Here is a 23,124-nt window from a genome sequence, read left to right on the forward strand (position 1 = left end):
GAAATGTTGACAAGATCAAGAGGGTCAACAACTAAAAAAGAGGGTTAGTTCGCTATAGCCTTTGTTGAAACAAATGTTTTCTTAATGCATTCAAGAATGAGAAAACCTAAGAAGTTATTCTTTAACCTGTAAATTAATAACCTGAAGTTCTTATCAACCCTATACAATCTAACAGCAAATATACCATATAAGAAAATGCAAAGATTTAAAACTCAACACATTTTGATTACATTCCTTTTTTTTTGTGCATGTGTATTTGGTTGTTTAACACCATAAATTCATCCGAATGATGTTTAACTCCGGGGGTTTCTATAGGAGAATATCTATAAGATGACAAAATGCTGATCGTTCGAATGCTGCCACCATGGGAATGCTCATAGTCTGCACAGGTTTTGCAATCGTGATCATTCTCTTCAAGGACAACCGAGAGAAAATAACAGGACATGCAGAGAAGTGTGTATTTTTTTTGATACAACAGATACGTGGAAATGTACAAATTAAATAGACAATAAGGAATTAATGTTTGTGTTTTACTCAGATTTAAGCATCTGAGGAGCGACAAAATTATAGATATACCTATACAGTATGTTGTCTTTATCAAATTGCTTACTTTAAAGCTTCAAATAAATGTCATAAAAAATAAAATGTCAAATATGGGTGTAAAAATGTTCCTTTATTATTCGTTTTAACAGACATTTATATACTGAATAAAAGGAAGAGTAAATTTGATCACACTAAATTTTATTATATTTGAACTGAATAAAAATGTATTGTTGATTGAAGATTTTAAGAAAGACTAAAGATTTTATATGAAAATGTATTAGTTTTTGGGGCTAGTTTTAGTTTTTTGGGCTTACATTATGATCTGAAAACTCTCTGACCTTGTGAACCTGACCTTGTGACCTGTGATTTATTTTTCTTTTAAAAATATTTTCCAAATAAAGTTTAACAGAGCAAGGCGTTTTTCACAGTATTTCCTTTAACAGTTTTCCTTTTAAAGAAAGTTTTATCTGTTTTGTTAAAGCTAGAATTAAAGCTGTTTGAAATCTTTTAAAACCATTTTAAGGTTAACATTATTAGCCTCCTTAAGTGATATATATATTTTTTCGATTGTCTACAGAGCAAACCATTGTTATACAATGATTTGCCTAATTACCATGACTTAATTACTTAAGTTACTTAATTAACATTATTACCCTAGTTAAGCCTTTAATGAATGAATTTTTCTGACATAAAGTCAATTTATGTTAAACAATATTTTGGTTATATCGCTGAATGACTTTTAGTCTTTATTTTTTTAATCAAAAAATATACTGGACACATTCTATTGTGCCAATTTAAAAAAGCTGTATTAAATTTGATGCTTAAAAATATCTATATTTAATCACTTGATTGTTGCTTTACCACAAATACTCAAGTCTGACCAGGTAGACCCAAAATCATTCACTAACTATTTGTAGAATCAAAAGCATGCATGTATAACAAAAGTATGTAAGTATGTAGTGTAATACAAGAAGAGTAAAACTGTGGATACATAAGTGTTATATAAATTGCCTTTAATCATTTCATTGGCATTATGACATGTGGTATTTCCAGTATTGAAAAAATATAGTAGGTTATGAAGACATATTTTCGTCACTGGAATACTTGCTAGTGCTCTAGTTTAATCTAACAGTTTTGTCAATCCATTTTCGTAAGTAAGAGACACGGGCATAGACTAATGGAAAATCCACATGGCAGTCTGTTCTGCCCCAGGAAACGATGCCCACTTGATACCAAACACCTGAGCTCTCACACATCAGAGGACCACCCGAATCGCCCTGCATTTGACAGAAAGACATCAATATTGCATCCATAATATAAGCATACATTGGTATTTCACATTTTAAATGAAGTTTAAAGCTGTTTAATTTTTAGTTCACCCCAAAATTGAACATGTTCAACATTTTTTACTCAGCTTCATGCGATTGCAAATGTGAAAAAAAAATTAAAAATCATATGTAGAACACAAATAGAGATATTTTCAATCAAATGTAAAAGTTTTATATGCCAAAACTTTGGGTTAATATTTGGTTTATTCTATAAAGCTCTGCAAAAAGTTATTCCAAATTTTAAATAAAAATATTGTCATTTTTAAAATGGGACAGAAAATCTGATTTATTCCACCAAAAATTTACTTCTTATGCCGAGTTTAGACTGCACAAGTTTATCCCCGATTTTGACTCGCTAACAGGTTTTTGAATCGCCAACAAATGCCTGAAATCACAGGCAAATTGGTGCTCGTGCACGTGAGTTACAATCACAAAGTATCAAAGACATGATTTGAAAGAATCGCCAATACCCGTGAGAAACAGTGTTTGGCATGCTGAATATCTGGAGCTGTTGGTGAATCGAATCATGCCATGTGAAATGAGTTTTGAGTGAAAATAACATCCGCAATCACCCACAGCCAATGAGAGAGCAGCATCCACTAGTGTGGGCACCTGCAGGCCAGTGGGAGGTTGGGGGAGAATTTAAAAGAGCTCATTTTAGTTTATTTTGACACAAGAAATTAAAGAAAAATTAGCAGAAATTTGGCAGGAGCACCAGTCTCTGTTTGACGTGTCATCTGAGCAAAATCACAACCGAATAGTTGAGGAGAAATTGTGAATTCCCTTCAAACCCAGGTGATAGATAGATAGATAGATAGATAGATGGATAGATGGATGGATGGATGGATGGATGGATAGATAGATAGATAGATAGATAGATAGATAGATAGATAGATAGATAGATAGATAGATAGATAGATAGATAGATAGATAGATAGATAGATAGATAGATAGATAGATAGATAGATAGATAGATAGATAGGGAGCAGGTTAGGGTAATTAGACAAGTTATTGTTTAATGGTGGTTTGTTCTGAAGACTTAAAGGGGCTAATAATTTTGACCTCAAAATGTTTTTTAAAAAATAAAAAACTGCTTTTATTCTAGCTGAAATAAAACAAATAAGACTTTCTCCAGATGAAAAAACATTATCAGACATACTGTGAAAATTTTCTTGCTGTTAAACATCATTTGTGAAATAATGAAAAAAAAAAAACAACAACATGAAAACATTTTATTTCATGGAAAAATGCTCTAAAGCAATTCTCAACATTTGGATTTTAAAATTGTAAGACATGTCATCAGTAACTTTCAGAATGAGACAAAAATTATGTTTTACTCAAACACAAAATATAAAACATAAACTATTAAAAAAAAAAAAAAAAAAAAAAAAAAAAAAAAAAAAATATATATATATATATATATATATATATATATATATATATATATATATATATATATATATATATATATATATATATATATATGTATGATTGTACATCTGTCTTCATTTACCTGGCAAGACGAGGATCCAGATCCTCCAGCACAGATCATGCTGTCGGTGATTTTGCTCTGCCCAAAAATCTGCTTACATTGAGACTGACTCACTATTGGTATGGTGGTTTCCTGCAGGATACGAGCGCTCACTAAAAGAACAAAAGATTTCATGAGAGTTTGATTAAGAAAGACCCAGCTGTTGTTATACAGGAGTTATAGGCCAAGTTGACACAGACATTATGAACTGCAGGCTTACGTTCAGTTTCAGTTCTGCCCCAGCCAGTTGTGACACAAAGAGTTCCGGGGACAATGTTTGAAGAAGAACTTGCCAAACATACGGGAGATACGAGGGAAGTAATTTGTGCTGGACTAGACAATTTAAGCAGAGTAACATCATTGTTAAATTTAGTCTGTATGTTGTTGTCAGGATGGGTGATGACCTGTAAGCGTAGGAAGAAAAATGTCAAGTTAAATGGAAAATATGTATTTCATTGATAAAAAAGCAGCAATCATTTATAAATAATATCTATCTATCTCTCCATCCATCCATCCATCTATCCAGTGCAGTTTCCACAAAAGTATTACGGATCAGAGGAGTTTTCAACATTGATAATAAGAAATGTTTTTTGAGAATCAAATCATTATCATTTTCAATTGTAATATTTAATTATGTATGTTAATATTTAATATGTAACATTTGACAATATTACAGTTTTTACGCTTATCAAACAGTTTTTAAGGGTAACTTTTTTTAAGCGTTATTTAATTTAAAAAATATATATTTTTAAATGCACACTGTAGTAATCACATTAAAATAAATGATACCTTTGCAATTTCTTTGACCTGAACATTTCCATCATTGGAGCCACGGTCATGTTGTCCTAGGACTACATAGTGACTTCTAGCCCTAGTAAGACAGTGACAGAGAGCTGCATTCAAATTTTACACACACACACACACACACACACACACACACACACACACACACACACACACACACACACACACACACACACACACACACACACACACACACTTAAAAAGACTACATTAAGTAGGTTTTTTAAGCATTTGAACTACAAGGACATAAAACCTCATAAGTCTGTATAAACCACCTCAATGCTGAAATACATACAATAGGTCATACCCATGTCATACATTTAAACCACCCAAATCCGTACACACACTTGTATACTTGGTTTACATGGACTCCATAATGTATTTTACACTGTAAGAATTATTTATTATATGGCCCTACCTCTAAACCCAACCCTTACAACATGTTGCAAATTTTGATTGTCATTAGATCCTGTTAAATATGATTTTTAAGCATTTTCAATTACAGGGACATAATACATTTAAACCACCTTAATTGAGCATAACTAAATAATACTCATGTCATTATGCAGTAATCTAAAAACCAAACCCTAACTTGTCCCTAACTTGAGAAACATGCACACACACACAGATTCTTACTGAATTTGACAGTGGGCAGCAGTGAGGACCCAAAATTTGTTGATCAGAGAGCCTCCACATAAATGCTCGCCACTGGATGTCTGGTTTAAATATTGAGAATTTCATTAGTACAGAATTAATATGACATAGACTTTTAACAGTCATTTTGTATTTAAACAACTTCACCTTGATAGAAACCTGCCAGGGCCAACGGAGAGCATCCACTCCCTGCATTATACCTTCATGAATGTCTCCATCAATAGGTTTTTTAGTGGTTGATTCTTTAGCAGCCCAACCTAATGGCTGACGCACACCACATCCTATTAACAAAGTTTAAAATGAGACAAATAAGAATCCAAATATCACAACTCATTACTGTAAAAACAAAAACATTGACTCAACTTAAAATTGTATGGCAACTTGCTTAATGTTTTTTTTTAGTAGACTCAACCTAAATCGAGTCAACAATAGTACTTGGGTTAAAATTTGAGTCTGGTCAACTAAAAAAAAAAACAGCAGCAAGTTGCCTTACAATATTAAGTTGAGTCAACTTTTTGTGTTTACACTACATAATTTGTTTACTGTGGTGTTTTTTGGAGTCTTTGTATGGATTTGTATTCACTGTACATTATACTTTTTAATTACATATTTAAATCAAAATAATAATGATAATAAAAAAAAAACTCACCCAGAGTGGAAGCCACCAAAGCCAAAAAGCTAATGAGCCAGATCATGTTGTTGTAGACAAGCACCTACTGCCTTGCTGTTGTTCCCATTAGGACTCTCTCTGGCTTTATATTCTGTCTAGTATCTGATACATTTCGCAATTACAACCTCCATGCAATTAGGAGGAGCTCAGGAATGTAACTGTCATACGAGGAAACAAAAAAAATTAATTATTGGCAATAATAGGTGGACCAGCCAAACAAAAACAAATGGACATCACCTAATCCAACTATTATTTGGACTATGTTTCTACATAAATGCATTCAATTGCAGAAATGAGTCTGTTGCTTATGAACTGGGCTACTTGTTAAAGGCCATCTACTTATAGATTTCCTTCTGGCATAAATCCTATTGAACTAAAACACAAGGAAACACATGACAAGATATTGAGGAAATAATATGCTTTATTTTTGTTGGGTCACACCGGAAACAATTATTGAATTTATTCTTAAGCTTATAATTGTGAAATACTGAATAATGAGCATAACGGCTAACTGGACAAATAACAAGGCCTCACCTCAGCTTGGTATTTATTTCTAATTATCGCATTATTAAGCGTATAATAGCTCTGATATAATAGTTTACAGCCAGGTAGATTACAGATTTGATACTAAAATTCTAATGCAGTTTTGAAAGTGCCATATTGCTTTGGTCACAAGCTATAAGTTGGTCTCATCTGGCACATTTGACCAATGTGAGTAAATGCTATTTGAAAAGAAGCCTGTTTGACATGCTACACAGTGTTTGGTTTCTTTCGTTGTGTAAGCCTGGATGTTCTGGTGCCAAAAGTTAGTCCACTTCCTCAATGGTAGGACCAGAGGAAGAACCACTTCCTTGCCCTCCAGGGTAACCGCCGGGCATCCCACCTGGCATCCCACCTGGCATGCCACCAGCGCCTTGATAGAGCTTAGTGATGATGGGGTTGCACACTTTTTCCAGCTCCTTCTGTTGATGCTCGTACTCATCTTTTTCTGCGGTCTGTGGCACAAGAGATAAGAAAATACTCATTGTTCTGCCAAGTGGCTTATCGCCTAATACATTTCCCAAACATGGTTCAGAAGTCACACCAAAAGTATAAACCCTAACTCTATTTGAATACAGACAATTAGTTCGATCAGCTCACTAGTAGAGGCTCCAAGAACAGAAATAAATGGGTTAGATAAGAGTGATATCTAAATTGTATACCGTTGGCAGGGTTGCCATGTCCAAGAAAAATTTCCAGCCCAATTACAACTCAAGTCCCAACCAAATGGAAAGAAAAGTAAACCCAGGGAAAGGTTTACTATATCTTTTCTATTGTATTGTTATACACATACTTGTACATACTGTGTAGGTGTTGAGGTACCGACTATCCGCTAACCGAAAAACACTTCGCATTACCTTTATCAGATGTGTTCATCGATATGTGGGCAGTTATATCACTTACTCACTTGCAGTGGTCTTTGGGTTGATAGGTATGTATTCTGAGATCAGTGTCCATTAAGAAACGATTAGGTTGTTATTTTATACTCATCAGAAATAAACATTTTAATGGCTGTGGCACATTACAAAAGTTTTTTCCTGCAACTGTATTATTAAAATAGTCCAACTGTGCAGGAAAACACACCCCTGGCAACACTGACTGTTGGTGTACCTTTGGGAATAACATTGGGAATTTCTCGCTTAATGATCTCTTCTGGGGAATTCACACTTGATTTATCCTTTTGTAGGTCTCCCACTACTTATATTTTACCAAGGGTTAGTAATCTTGGAAATTTATCATTTAATACAGTACACGACTGAAACCTTGGATATATCTACATTGTCAGTGTCTATGATTGGATGAAAGCCGTATGAAACTTCTTTAAATAAAAGATCTTGCTTTGCTTAGTCTGATATTATACTATATCGTAAACTGTATTATAAAGATTTTTCTAAATGGACATCCGGCATACAGGTATCAGACATACAGGTAAGTAGGGGTGCAACGGTTTAATCTACTCATGGTTTCATGGTTAGGTATGTATCACGGTTTTGGGGTCACGGCTTCGGTACGTTTTGTGCTATGCTTAGAAACAAAATGCCTACAGAATAATTTAAAAAACAATAAACATATTTATCGGGTAACAAACACCTGACAATGCAAGAGCTTCACACATATGACTGCAGATTTGCATATTCTCGCAATAATTAAAGTAGTGTATTTCGAAAATTGCCTTAAATTCCCCTTTATCTATTTTACATTTTGACTCAACAGTCTCAATTAATTTTGCAGATAATAATTATGTCAAAACATCTTAATTATTAAGCACTTTTTAAAGTATTGATTACGTCCAATGAAAAAATGCATTTTTATTTATGATTTTTACATGATCTTATTATGATTCCAAAGAGTTTTGTTTCACTTAGCACCATCGTAGAGAATGAAACTTAAGCAAAGAAAGAGTGTTCGGCTCTTCTCTCTTAATTTAGTGAGAACAGTCAGTCGAGAAGAAATCAGTTCTTAGCAAACGGCGGGTAAACAGTGAATAGTGGGAGTGATCGGGTGCAGAACAACACTCAGAATGAGCAGGACTGAAGTAACAGACCTGTTGTATGTCCGCGTCCGTATGGGACGCTTCTGGATCTGGACACAGACCTCGATCCACCTGTTAGTGACCATTGATTTATTGAGATTGAGTGATATTGATATTGAGTGTCTGTTGAAACACTGATGGTAATGTGCTGTGATTTAGCCTCACCTGCGCATTTGGCCTTTATTGCCTTTATTTGCCATACTGAAACACAAACTCCACAAACACACCAACACGTGAGGAAACGTGATGTCAACAGCATATTTACATACTATGAGGTGATTGGACAGGTCTTCGCACTTGCAATAAATGGGAAAGGTAATTGGAAGCAATAACAAAACAATATTAATAATGCATATTCTGAACCGCGGATCACAGGGCCCACAAAACCATGGAAGAACTACGGGACGATATGTTTTTTTTTTTTTTTACTGAGAACCGTTGCATTCCTACGGGTCAGTATAATGTTTTTGTTTTGCATTCAGAAAAAAATGGTGCTAAATGGTTTCTAAATTATCAATGTCTACCATTTCTCTACTGGGGTTAAATAACAGGTTTGGGATGATGATAAACCCAGGGATAAGAGCAGTGTAAAAAGCTTATTTATTATTGACTCACTCTGGGTGGCTACACAAATGGATTTGGTTTCCTCAAGGTGAGGAACATCTTTCATAATCTTAAACTAGTGTAACCTGAAGATTCACTTGTAAGTTGCAATATATGCAATGTATGTTGTAACCTACCTGGTTCTTGTCCAGCCATGAGATGACCTCATTGCATTTGTCAGTAATAGTTTTCTTGTCCTCTGGACTGATCTTGTCCTGCAACTTGTCGTCCTCAACAGTGCTCTTCATGTTAAAGGCCAAGGACTCCAGAGTGTTCTTGGCGGTGACCTTTTCCCTCTGTACTTCATCCTCTGCTCTGTATTGGTCAGCCTCTTGTACCATACGCTCTATGTCTTCCTTGCTCAAACGACCTAAAAGAAGCAGAAGAGATTAGTGGGAAACTCATTGCAAAAACTGAGACCACCTTTAAACCTCAAAATTAGACAAGTTTAGGACAAGTTGTTCCACCTTTGTCATTGGTAATAGTGATCTTGTTCTCTTTGCCAGTGCTTTTGTCTACTGCGGATACGTTGAGAATGCCATTGGCGTCAATGTCAAAGGTAACTTCAATCTGTGGCACACCACGAGGAGCAGGAGGGATGCCGGTCAACTCAAATTTGCCAAGAATGTTGTTGTCCTTTGTCATGGCTCTCTCTCCCTCGTATACCTACAGATTAGAAAAGTGGGATTACTAAAATTAAATCCAAATAGTTGCAGATGTAACTACTTTAATTGTTAAGGACAGGGGTCATCTGTCTCAGGGTGCTTTCACACCTGTGATTTGATTCAGTTGTTTCGAAACAGGGATTAAAATTGTTACATTGTTGCTCTTTGTTGTTGGTGCAGCAAAGTTTCTAAACAGACCAAAAGAGCTAAAACAAGTCACATGTGAGTAAACTCTCCTCACATTGGTCAGAGTTTTAGGGTTTATTGCAGAGTCCCGCTTAGCTGTCAGGGGAGTTGGTGGTTTGGTGGTGTTTGACAAGGTGCGCGCGACGTGTCTGAAAAACGAGGAGGTATGCGGTGGGGAGGGGTAAGAAGGGTGCGCGACAAATTTGTGGACCCGGAGGGAGACGTGCAATTTCTGGGAGATTAACACTCGTTTGTGGGCATCCTGGAGTCTCTGTGCATTTGCGGGAGACTCACAAAACTTTTGGGAGACATGGGATGTCTGGAATGACCTCCCGCCCTACTCATAATTCTCTCTTCCTGTAGCCGTATGCCTATTACATATCCATAATACACTGTGATATAACTGGGCTCGGATCGTATCGCTTTCTCACTACAATCGATCCACTCCAGAGTTTGTTTTAACCAAGCTGAGACCACCTCATTCAAAACGATCTCAGAGCGATTGTTTTTGTGCGGATCCAAGCGCGTTTGGTGTTTTCACATATGCTAAACGAACCGCGCTAACTGGGCAAACGAAACAGGTTCCGAAACAAAAGTCTAGGTGTGAAAGCACCCTCAGTCTTGAAGGGCCGGTGTCCCTGGAGAGGTTATCTACGACTTGTTTAAACACACCTGCCTGGAAATTTCAAGTGTACCTAGTAAGACCTTGATTTACTTGTTCAGTTGTGTTTGATTCATAGACTGTAAAATATATGGACGTAGTATCCGTGACGTCACCCATAGGTTTCTGAAGAGCGCAAAAGAAGCCACAAGTAGGCGCGGCCAACCGTCGCCATTTTGGTCACGCGTCATCACACCCACGGCGGGATACCAAACAAGGGCAAAGAGGCGGAGAGTGAGCGGAGCTACAGACACCTGCTAGCATTTAGCTTGGACCTGGTTCAGACACACTTTACTTTGGGAGAAATGCTTAATACTTTATCACTTGTGACTCATTTGTATTCTGACCACTTGTACTTGGTTGTACACTATATCAATAAAGTGTTTAGACTTTTAAAAACACTGCTGTAATACATTGAGCCACTAAACATTGTTCTTATGACGTTTTTAAACAGGAGGAAAACGCGAATTACTTCCAAACACTAGATATAGTCTGTGTTAGTTACTGTAAGACTTTTGATAAAATCCAGCATAACACTGTATGACAACGCTTCAGATGACTGATCTACAGCCTACAGCTAATCAATCTGACAGATTCTGGAGTGCATTACAGCTCTAAATATAATTAAATATATATAAATAATATAAATATAAACAAATACATGTATAGAGATGGTATATAAGTATATAACTTTACTCACATGGGAAACGGAGGCCACGTGAATGGTTTGTGAGCACAATTAAGTGCCCTCAGCATGCCATGCCATCTAATAATTGTGGGAAACAAGTCCAAAAGGCAGTTGACTGCGTAAAGCCACATAAAACAACACAGAAATACGATAAATATGCCGAGTTCAGTGGCTAATATACAGAGGTGACATGACGGCGACCAGCGAGACCTAACTGTCACTCAAGTGGCCACTCCCTTAATTATGCAAACTTAATATAACTTAATATAAAGGAAACGGATGAGTTATAAAAAAATTCACCCCCCTCACAGTTGTCATGAAGGGTAATATTACCTGTATTAACCAAAATCTTTTTTTGTACCAGGCTGTAAACACCTTTTTTTCTGCTGTAAAGTTGGCCATTCTAACAGTGGGCTCAATTGAAATTTGCTCTGTTTTGGAGCCAGGAGCGGCCACGACTAGCGGAATTTCGGATGAATTGCAGTTTGAGTTACTTCCGTATTGGCTTCCTGAGGGAGAGCGGGAGGTTGCCGCTTGGTTTGATTAAGGTTGGAGCTAAACTGAACTGGACACCCACCCTCCAGGAACACGTTTGGTGAGCCCTAGTTCAGGATGTTCCACAACAGTCCAGGATTTCTTGTCATCAGCATATATTGTATTTTTTTATGCTAATAATGACATTTTAACTGGCATTACCAGCAAGACATTCTTGTTATAACACCCATGAATATATGCTGGTGAACATGACTCTTGACATACATGCACTAAAGGAGCTTTGAATTAAAAATGCATGTTATACGGATATTGGTTAATCAAAAGCAAACAAACTATGGGTCTAAAACAAAACTTATTCTATTACCTGGATGAGTACACCCGGCTGGTTGTCTGAGTAGGTGGTAAAGGTCTGGGTTTGCTTAGTGGGAATGGTGGTGTTCCTCTTAATTAGCACGGTCATGACACCACCTGCTGTCTCAATGCCCAGAGAGAGAGGAGTGACGTCCAGCAGCAACAAGTCTTGGACATTCTCTGATGTATCACCTGTTAAGATGGCTGCCTGGACAGCTGGGTGGGTTTTTTGGGGGAAAATTAGTAGCATGTCACAAAGCAAAATTAATTTATAATCTACTGTAGATAGGAAATTAAACCTCTTACCAGCTCCATAAGCTACGGCTTCATCAGGGTTGATACTCTTGTTAAGATCTCGCCCATTAAAGAAGTCCTGAAGCAGCTTTTGGATCTTGGGAATACGAGTGGAGCCACCAACCAGCACAATGTCATGGATCTGTGCCTTATCCATCTTGGCATCCCTCAGAGCCTTTTCCACTGGCTCCAGTGTACCGCGAAACAGGTCAGCATTGAGCTCCTCAAAACGGGCTCTGGTGATGGAAGTGTAGAAGTCAGCACCTTCATACAGAGAGTCGATCTCAATGCTGGCCTGTGTGCTGGATGAAAGGGTGCGCTTGGCACGCTCACATGCTGTCCGCAGGCGACGGACAGCACGTTTATTGCCAGTGATGTCTTTCTTGAACTTGCGCTTGAACTCGGTGATGAAGTGGTTGACCATGCGGTTGTCGAAGTCCTCACCACCCAAATGGGTGTCACCTGCAGTTGACCTGACCTCAAAAATGCCATCCTCGATGGTCAGAATGGACACGTCAAAGGTGCCACCACCCAAATCAAAGATGAGGACATTGCGCTCACCACCAACCTGTAGTGAATTGTGGTCAAACAGTAAAGCAACACTTTAACTTTCCTAATCTTTCAACCGTACTGCACTGAAGTTCATTCAAATATATATTACATGCCAGTTAAAGGGATTCCTTAAAAAAGTAAAATTGTAGTAACCATAATTTTTGTCACCTTTCTGTTTGTATAACCCAGGGGTGCCCAAACTTGGTTCTGTAGGGAAAGTGTCCTGCAAAGTTTAGTTCCAAGCCATTCAGACACTCCTAGGCTAGTGAATCCAGCTCTTACTAGGCTTTTTAGAAACATCCTTGCAGGTGTGTCAGGGCAAGTTGGAGCTAAAATCTGCAGGACACTGGCCCTCCAGGATTGAGTTTGGACACCCCTGGTATAACCACAGTGTTACGTTTTACTACAATTAGCAGGATAAAACTATAGTAAGATTTGTAAACCATACTTAATTTGTGATTACCATAGTCAACTATGGTAACCCCAAATTAACCATGGTTTTGCATTATCAACCTTAGCTTTTCCATGGTATTTTTAGTAAAATTGAGGTTGTACAAATGAACGTCAATGTGTTATTTCAATGTTAAAGTAAGAGTTCACCCAAAAATGAAAATTTACTCACCATTTACCATAGTTGAGCACAAAAGAAGTTATTTTTTTAAATGTTGGACACCGGTAGTCATTGTCATTCATAGTATGAAAAACTAAGGAAGTCATAATATATCTTCATTTATGTCCAGCATAAGAAATAATTTCAAACTGGTTTCAAGAGTTCACACTTAGCTGATGATTGATTATAAAGCTTGTTTGGCATGCTGTCCTGGGAGAGAGCCCTGAGCTCATAAGATCCTCGAGCCCGGAGCTCCCTCCCTTTAACTTAAGTTGCATGTTTTTGGACTGTGAGAGGAAACCAGGGAACCAAGGGGCAACCCACATGAGCACGGAGAGATTGTGTAAACTTCACACAGAAATGTCGGCTGGCTTAGTAAGGACTGGAACCAGTGACGTTCTTGCTGTGGGGCAACAGTGCTAACCACTGGGCCAATGTGCCACCCATCTAGGAAAGGAGGAGGAGTAGGGGTGGAAGGATGGATTCTTCAAAATGAAGATGGCTGTTATATGGAACTTAGGGTACTTATAATGGCTTAGGGATCGTCTGATTGGTGAATCATAACTTAAATAATGCGGGACCAACCTCAAGCAGACATAACCATGTGATCCTCTTGAAATTAGTTTATAAATAAACTTCACTTTGAACAAGTAAAGAATAACAAGTTTTCTTTTTGGGTCAACTCTCCCTGTAAGCATCTTTACTCATATAAAGACCTTAACTAGATAGCTCAGAATGTTTACCTTTTTGTCCAATCCATATGCAATAGCAGCTGCTGTTGGTTCGTTGATGATGCGAAGGACATTAAGGCCAGCGATGGTTCCAGCATCTTTGGTGGCTTGGCGCTGGGAGTCATTAAAGTAAGCAGGCACCGTAATCACTGCATTTGATACAGTCTAAAAAGACAACAAGATCAAATTCTCATCTGCACGTTTTATAATGGCATTGTTAGCATAATAGCATTGGCATCGGTAACATCAGTGTGAAAGTTTGTTTATGCATTATAGGGATAATCCAAATGGAAAATTCTGTCAACATTTGTTCACCTTTAACTTGTTTTAAGCCTGTTGAAGTGTCCTTCTTTTTTCTTCAAGAAGATATAATGAAGATGTAATGAAGGATATACTGGAAACTAGTGCCTTCTGACTTCCATAGGATTTGTTTTCCTACTATGGATTTCAGTGGTTTGCAGTATTCAGCTTTCTTTTAAAATATCTTGTTTTGTGTTAAGCAGAAAAAAAGAGATTCATAAAAATTTATAAATAGTGAGAAAATGTATATTTTTGGATAAAATATCCCATGTTGCATTGCTCTCAGAGATTGTGCATGCATGTTTAAAAGATGTTGTTGGATTACAGTTTTTTCCACTTTGTACGTTCACCAAACCAAACTTGTTTTGATGAGTTTCTGATAAAGATTACATCCTGCCTACAGCCAGCAATAACAAGTGTTATCTTCAAATATCTCTCATAGACAGTGAAGGTACAATTAAAACTTCAAAGATTTCTAAACCAGAAACGCGTTGCAAAATCAGATATTAATCTGTAGTTATTTTTTTTTAAAACCACTTGTAATGGAGACGTTAGTAAAAAAAAAATAAGAAGCTTGAGATTCAGGTTTGCAGAGCTTTGCACATCTGTCAGTCCTCACCACAGTACGTGTCTTTCTCTCTTGTTTTGGTTTGGTAATGTAGCATGCGATCAATAAGAGGCTTACTTTTTTAATAATTAGGTCGGATATGGAGCCAGTGACCTCATGGGTAGGTCATGTATTGTGCTTGCACTTCTGGCATCCCAAGTTGCACCCCATGCTCGATCACAATTTGACAAATATAATCTTAAAATATGAATAAATAAAATTAACATGGTATTCTCCTCAGTTTGCATTTTGAAGAATCCAGGGAAAGACTTTTAATGTTTTTGTAAACATAAAAATGTGGTCACTTTATTTTAATGGTCCGTTTGTTGAATTTAAGTTACATTGCATCTACATGCCAACTAATTCTCATTAGATTACAAGTAGACGGCTAGGTTGGGGTTAGAGTTGGGGTTAGTTTTAGTGTAAGTTGACATGTACTTGCTAAGTTGCTTACAATCTTATAACCAGTTAAATGTCAGTTGATGGACCAGTATCAGCAGATATTAAGCAGACAATCTATTAATATTCAAATGGACCATCAAAAGTAAGTGTAACCAAATATTTTGGAGAGAAAAGCTTCAGTTATAGAAGGGCCCAGAAAGAAAGTATACAGTATTCAACATTTAAAAATGATCCCTAAGACAAGAATGGGTGTTGCTCAATAGTTTTAGACTCTAAAATTATTCAATAACTTGTCTTTTTTTAAGTTTTGATTTTTAAAACTTTTCTGATCCACTTCAGATGTTGACTACCGTACACAAGCTTTACAGTATGTAGTTTATTTCACCTTGCCAAGGTAAGCTTCGGAGATCTCCTTCATCTTAGTGAGGACCATGGAGGACACCTCTTCAGGGAAGAAAGTCTTTATCTCTCCTTTGTACTCCACTTCCATTTTGGGCTTGCTGCCGTCACTGATTACCTTAAAGGGCCAGTGCTTCATGTCAGATTGAACCACTGGGTCATCAAAGCGTCGACCAATCAGGCGCTTGGCATCTGTTGAACCAAGAAGATGCATATCAAAGACAAAAATGACAACAAACAGAAGCATGGAAGGGCATCTGCTGTGTAAAACATTAGCAGGATTAGCTGGGGGCTCATTCCGCTGTGGCGATCCTAGATTAATAAAGGGACTAAGCCGAAAAGAAAATTAATGAATAATTGACAATTATTCAACATTGTAAGATGATATATATATATATATATATATATATATATATATATATATATATATATATATATATATATATATATATATATATATATATATATATATAGTAGAAAAGATAATTAAAAGGAAAAAAAGGGTGGGTGCGGGGTGGGGGGTCTATAGTATTAAATTGTGCTGGCAAAGACCTATGTTTTAGCGCTTACACTGCCGTCTAGTGGAGAACAGTAGCGTTACAATTGGATTCTTTTCAAGTAAGGTGTACCAAATTCTGGTACATATAAAAACAAATAATTATAAAAAAAAAAAAAAAGTCTTATTAAGGTTTTGTATTTTTTTTGTCCAAATATCTAAAAGTTATTAAGTTTAGAAGCATTTTCTAAAAGTGAAATCCTCACTGCACTGTACTTCTGTAAATAAATGATTAGTTGACTTTAAAAAGAGAGTTAATTTGTTGCTTTTAAAGCGAATCGTTGGCTTTACTTAAAAAAGTGTGTAAAACTGTTGCCTTAAAATTATTAAGCAAATGAACTTTGAGCATAATTAAAAAACAATTGTATCAGCTGAAACTTTCCAATTTGCAACAGGTTTACTTAGTTTAAAAAAAAATGATTTCAAAGTGTTGCTTTTAAGATAATAAAGCTTTACTCACTTTACTATAAAGCACAGGTGTCAAATCCAGTTCCTCGGCTCAGGCTCTGCACAGTGTAGTTCCAACCTTAATTAAACACACTTTACTTACCTGTGGGTTTCAAACAAGCCTGAGGGACACACTTAGTTTGATCAGGTGTTTAATTATGGTTAAAGCTAAACTGTTCTGAGCTGCGTCCCTCCAGGAACTGGATTTGACACCTGTGGTATAAAGCAACTAATCGCTTATAACAATGAGGCAGAAATTTCTCACCCCACTGGCAGATTATTTTGCTTGGTTCAAGAAGAAACTGAAAAATAATTAAACAAAATAAGCTAATCATTTTTACTTGTCTTGATTTCTTCTTGTTTTACGAATACTTAGATATTTGGACTATAATCAAGACAAAAGCGCTAATTTAGATTTTTTTCTGCTTAGATTTTTTTTTGCTGCCTTACCAAACACAGTGTTAGAAGGGTTCATGGCAACTTGGTTCTTGGCTGCATCTCCGATCAGTCTTTCGGTGTCCGTGAAAGCGACGTAGCTGGGGGTCGTTCTGTTTCCCTGGTCATTGGCGATAATCTCCACCTTTCCATGCTGGAAGATTCCCACACATGAGTAGGTGGTGCCCAGATCAATACCCACTGCTGGACCTTTTGACATCCTGTCTGGATACAAAATGACCAATGATTATTTTAATTCAATGAGATTTCTTTTGTCGGGAATGCCAGAATGATTACTTCCATATGCAAACTTACAATTGAAATTACTATCATTAATGTTTTTCAACGGTTCCAAGTCTAAAGAAATAACAATCCACTACTGCAATTATAGACTTATTTAATGCATGCATATAGGTAGACATTTTTTTACATTAGACCTATTTTTTGTGGGAAATAATTTAGTTAATGGGGTGTCCTGCAAAATCTCCATGATTTCAACAGAAAAAAAACTAAAAACACTACGGTAAAATTCTGTAACCTGTTTAACAGAAAGTTTTTTAATAAATACCGTGAATAACTGTGAATTCACTTTACCAGAATTCACTGCATGACGCTTTACTTTTTATGATGTTTTGTTGATATTACTATTCTTCTTTTAGTTTTTTCTCTTGAGTTACGCACAGAGTTTTATGTGTCATCAAAATATTGGTGTATGGTTTTATTATAAATACGTTTACCGTAAATGTTTTGACATTTTCAAGGATTAAATGTTGACAACCACAGCTGCCATTTTCTTTTAATGTAATATTTACAGATTTTATTTTACAGTGTTGGTTTATATTAATCCATAGTCACTAAACATTTTTAAATTACAGCAGCAGCTCTTTTTTCAGGGCCTTCCATCTTTTTGAGAGGCTGCTCTACTCTAATTGGTCAGATCATAGCTCAATCTGTTTTGATTGGTCTCTAAGTAACAGTGCATGTCAGAAACTGAATTCCAGCTCTAAATGCTTCCCTAGAACATATTATACAGTAATAAGAACAGTTGACATTAAGCTTGACATAAAAAACACTTCAAAAATGTGAATGAATTTGATGCCAAAACCTTGATGTTCGTTTGACATTCACAGATGGATTCCCTTTTGACCACAGAAATAGGGACACAACAAGTATTTTAATAAAAAAAAGTTTTATCTATCTGAAAGATCCTTCATTCTTCATATCTCTTTAATGAATGTAAACTATTTTAATGTCAAAATGACATCTAATTGACATCTAACATCGACATGAAAAAAACGATTACAAGACTGTCCATTTTTTAACTTGTTTTTAACACGTGTTTTGATGTTGTTTTGACATCAACTTGCCCACTGGGTTGGAAATGCTTGCAAAGGGGGATTTACCTACAGAAAATGTCAGTAAATCAAACCAAGCTCTTCTAGACCTCAGATACAACAACTGTGATTGAGGGTCATAACAGGTGTTTTTGGCAACTTACTAAGAGCATAAGCTGGGTTAAGCAAACTTGTTACAAACCTACAGTACATAGTTTTTGCAGGAAGCAAGAGTGGAATTAGTGATGATCTGTTTCAGGCAATTCTCAAGAATCTTTTTTTCATTTGTAGGAGAGTTTATCTTGCACTTTGATCTTTGAGACTTCGCAGAACTTGTACTACCACAAACAGCTTTTTTTACACAGTACATGGATGGTAACATACTATATGAAAAAGCATAACAGAGACGGCTTATAAATTATATGTAGGTTATATGTAATATATTTGTGGTTACATTCACATTTGTGCTGCAGTCATGCTGCCTTGTGCTGTCAGCTGCTTTAGAAAGCACTAGATCGCATGCTTGGCTGTGGGCCATGACCAGGAGTGTGTGTGTGTGTGTGTGTGTGTGTGTGTGTGTGTGTGTGTGTGTGTGTGTGTAAACTGTCGACTGTGAACTTCTATAACTGCACATTGCTTACTTCATTTAATCCATTATTGCACTTCATTATAAAGGGTCATTTGAATGAAACATGAAATGCAAAAAATAAAAAGCTCCAATGCTCAATATTTTCATGTCTTCTCTAGTTTGCAGAGAAAATCAAATTAAGGACTTTTAAAAAACTTTAAGCAGACCTGAGACAAGAGACCATTGTAATTTAAAGAGATAGTTCAGAATTTCAAAATTCTGTCATCATCACCCTTGACTTGTTCCAAACACTTTGTTTATTTGTTGTTGTTAAACACTAAGGTAGATGTACTTAAGCAGTGGTTCTCAAACTGTGGTTTGTGTACCACTAGTGGTACGCAGGCTTCCTTTTAATGGTACACGAAGGAATCACTAAATAGTTAAAGTAAACAGCTGAACATAGTTTTAACCCTTTAATGTGTATGATAAAACCGATGTGATCAGTAATTTCATTTTTAATAGGTGAAACCTTTTAATTTATTTGTAATTTTCTAATGTTTGTTATATATTTTATCATTTGAAGCTAATTCCTACCCATATTTGTAACAGTTGTTGGGGGCGTATCCTGTATTTTTATATCCCAATGTTGACAGGTATAGTTTATTCACTTGGTTTTCTGATACTTTTCTGAAGCACAAAGCCTACTCTAACAAGCAGAAGGAAGACCTAAATTCTAATTTCATTCATTCATTTTCCTGTCGGCTTATTCCCTTTATTAATCCGGGGTCGCCACAGCGAAATGAACCGCCAACTTATCCAGTAAGTTTTTACGCAGCGAATGCCGTTCCGGTTGCAACCCATCTCTGGGAAACATCCACACACACACACATTCACACACACACACTCATACACTACGGACAATTTAGCCTACCCAATTCACCTGTACCGCATGTCTTTGGACTGTGGGGGAAACCGTAGCACCCGGAGGAAACCCACGCGAACGCAAGGAGAACATGCAAACTCCACACAGAAACCCCAACTGAGCCAAGGCTCAGGAATCAGCGACCCAGCGGACTTCTTGCTGTGAGGCGACAGCACTACCTACTGCGCCACTGCTTCACCCTAATTTCTAATTTAAATATGTAAATCCAATTCATAAATTTAAAATACAAGTTAATGTTTAGATTTCAAAGATATACAATTATTTTGTGTACAACCCCAATCTTTTTCAAAATTGATCAAAAAGAGTTTATATGTGAACATGAATATGATGACATATAGCTTATATTTATGAGGTCCGAGGAACATTTGACGTTTTATTTATTTTTACCTGTAAGCACAGTGCAGTGTTTATGTTTAAACTATTTATTATGTTTAAAGTGACTGACAATAACAAATATTCATAATATTAAGAATTAATCTGCCAGGTTTTTGAACTGCAGAGTTGTAGCTGCTTAATTATGCCTACAATGCTACTGTGTTTCAGCACCTCCTTAGGTAGGCGTCTAGGAGGATTCCGAAACAGATGCCTGAGCCACCTCAGCTGACTTCTCTCGATGTGCCACCCTGCGAAGCAAACAAATTTTGGCCGCTTGTTCGGCCGAGATCTTGTCCTTTAGGTCATGACTAAAAGCTCATGACCATAGGTGAGAGCAAGCTAATTTTGGCCGCTTGTTCGACCGAGATCTTGTCCTTTAGGTCATGACTAAAAGCTCATGACTATAGGTGAGAGTAGGAAAGTAGATTGGTAAATTGAGAGCTTTGCAGTACTTCCATGAACCGCCACCTTATCATGGTGGATGGGTTTGAGTGCCTGAGTGATCCTAAGAGCTATGTTGTCAGGGGTTAATGCCCCTGGTAGGGTCTCCCAAGGCAAAAAGGTCTTAGGTGACAGGTCAGACTAAGTGCGGTTTAAAAACCCATTATGAACTTAATTACAACGAGGACCGTGACGTCGCCCGGTATGGCGCACCCTGGATCCAGGCCTGGGTGACCAGGGGGAGTCTTAAGGGGCCGGTGCATAGTGGAATGAGTGGTGGTCGAAGGTTAGTACCAAGACAACCCGATCGTTGGGCACAGAAACTCTCTTAATATAAATTAAAGAAGCTAAACATCATAGGCCATTTGTATTGGGTACACCTTGCGGTATTGGGGATGAGTCGTCTGCAAATGTCTTATTAATTTGGACAGCCTCATGCATTCGTTAGCAAAAACTTTGGTGCAGATAATGCAATGTGGCTGGGTCAGGGACACTGCTTCGAGAAAATGGAATAAAACCGTAGTTCAGGTTACTATCTTGGTATTTCCTGCATTTTGTGTTTTCAGTATTGTTAGCGCTGCAACCTGAAATATTTGAAGCTTCCTCACCTGGGTCCAGTATGCTTGGGTTATTACTATTAGCCGCTAAAGGCAAATCTGTGAGACTCCATTATTTGTCCATTTTTGGGTCAGCTAGGGGATCAAATGAACTATGGCAACATGTTCTCCTAATTGTCTAATTTTTTTTTTTTTTTTTTAAATATGACACGACCCCCCATAGTGTTTGCTGTGCAGGACCCCCCTGTTGGGAACCGCTGATCTAGTCTACACTGCACAAACTATGCTTTTTGTTTTCAATTTATTTATAAAGTTTTAAGCATTACAGACAACAGAAAAACTGGTGACTAAGATAAGGGGGAAATAAATAAAATGTTTATATTTATATAGGAAAATCTAATAAAAAAAATAAAATAACTAAATGGATTCAATTAAGTAAATTCTATATTCATACTTCTAAAAGCTTCACAAGTTCAGACCTCATTAATCCAGCCCTCTGCTAAATATAGAAGTTATGTTTAAACCCATGTATAACAAAAATGGCTCCCACCTCTGAAATACAGCATATTTTCTGTGTGAAGCACAGGTTAAATATACCAGTGGTACATATTCAGGTATAACCCTGTGCCACTACGACTTTGTAGGAGTTTCGTCTGTTATCCAGTTTAAAAGAATGCAATTTCTTGCACAAAAACTTAGAAACTTTCAAAAAAATATTAATGCCTAACTCCAAAAAAAATTGTCCAAATGAAAAACATAAGCCAAGCTGTGTGCAATGCTTCAAAATAAACCTTTACCTTACTGTAAAAGTTCTTCCTGAGAGATAACGGATTGTAATGAATGTCTTATCGCCCCCTCAGCTCGTCCTGGTGCCTGTTGCACTCCTGCGCTGCCGGACTCAGAGGCAGAAGCTCTGGACTCCTGTGTGTTTATAGCGCAGAGATTTCCAGCCCCGGTCACCTGACCCACAGAAAGTTCCAGTCTGCACTTCACACACAGCCAAACGCCTGCCATTCAGAGCACAGTGAGTTAACAACCATCTGCTAATGCCAGGCTAGAGTAACAGAAGATGCTTGTTTCCATCCATTGAGATATTCAGGCTTTATTGAGAACGACACAGACTTAATAAGTGCAGTCCTCACCTAGTTTTTGCAGATTTAAGTACGTTTTTGTGATACTTTTTGCCCCAAAATCTCTGGTGTAGGAGAAAGTCTAGATGAGATACAACTGTGGATACATCAATATAGCATAATTTTTGTGACACTACAACAATAATGCATATTTTTACACTTCAGTGAGGGGCAGGTTTAGGATTGGGGTAGAGGCAGACAATAAAATAGAAATGAATGGGTAATTTAATAAGTGATATAAATAATTCTTGCTATAATTACTGTTTTTGCATTACAGTGAGGAGTAGATTTGAGGTTAGGAAAGACGTTAATGGATAATAAAAAATATATATAAATAATTATTGTTATCTTCCGGCCGCAGTTGTAACCCTTCTTGGAACAACCCTAGTTGATCTGTATAGCATGCTAGATAAACACACATGCGCTCATAAGATAATTTCATCACATGGTGTTCAGCACAGAGGCATTTACTATATGAATAAAACATTCTTGTTGAGAGATCAGACAGCTACAAACCTAATACAGATAGCTCTTTCAATGTATATGCATTTAAGACTTATGTGGCTTCAAAACATGCAACATATCAGGCAACACCTGGAAGTACCTTAAGAAACCTTGGTAGTAAAAAATAGGGAGTAAGTGTTATTTATTTATTTATTTATTTAATATTTTCAATTCTTCATGATTTTTAT

The 23,124-nt window shown here is 36.8% G+C and overlaps 2 protein-coding genes across 6 annotated transcripts; both read right to left on the reverse strand.

Annotated features, from left to right (window-relative positions):
* Nucleotides 1-1,540: 1,540 nt before the first annotated feature.
* si:dkey-238d18.3 lies at nt 1,541-5,718 on the reverse strand. Its single transcript, NM_001386247.1, is given in 7 exon segments — nt 1,541-1,820; nt 3,385-3,515; nt 3,623-3,806; nt 4,192-4,273; nt 4,843-4,922; nt 5,008-5,141; nt 5,510-5,718. Coding segments are annotated over 7 exon segments (819 nt in total). The 5' UTR covers nt 5,556-5,718; the 3' UTR covers nt 1,541-1,658.
* Nucleotides 5,719-5,933: 215 nt separating this feature from the next.
* Nucleotides 5,934-22,206, reverse strand: hsc70 (heat shock cognate 70). 5 transcript variants are annotated; one of them, XR_015508420.1, is made up of 9 exons: nt 22,100-22,206; nt 17,100-17,309; nt 15,633-15,838; nt 13,951-14,103; nt 12,058-12,613; nt 11,437-11,967; nt 9,173-10,251; nt 8,843-9,075; nt 5,934-6,525 (listed from the first exon to the last, which is right to left on the reverse strand). XR_015508420.1 is itself a non-coding variant. In XM_087282562.1 (9 exons), the coding sequence occupies exons 2-9, from the start codon at nt 17,302-17,304 to the stop codon at nt 6,337-6,339; spliced, it is 1,944 nt and encodes a 647-aa protein (XP_087138688.1). In that variant the 5' UTR covers nt 17,305-17,309; nt 22,105-22,206; the 3' UTR covers nt 5,934-6,336.
* Between the last annotated feature and the right edge of the window lie 918 nt (nt 22,207-23,124).

Source organism: Danio rerio, chromosome 15, assembly GCF_052040795.2.
Source record: "Danio rerio strain M-AB ecotype USA chromosome 15, GRCz13ab, whole genome shotgun sequence".
NCBI lineage: Eukaryota > Metazoa > Chordata > Actinopteri > Cypriniformes > Danionidae > Danio > Danio rerio.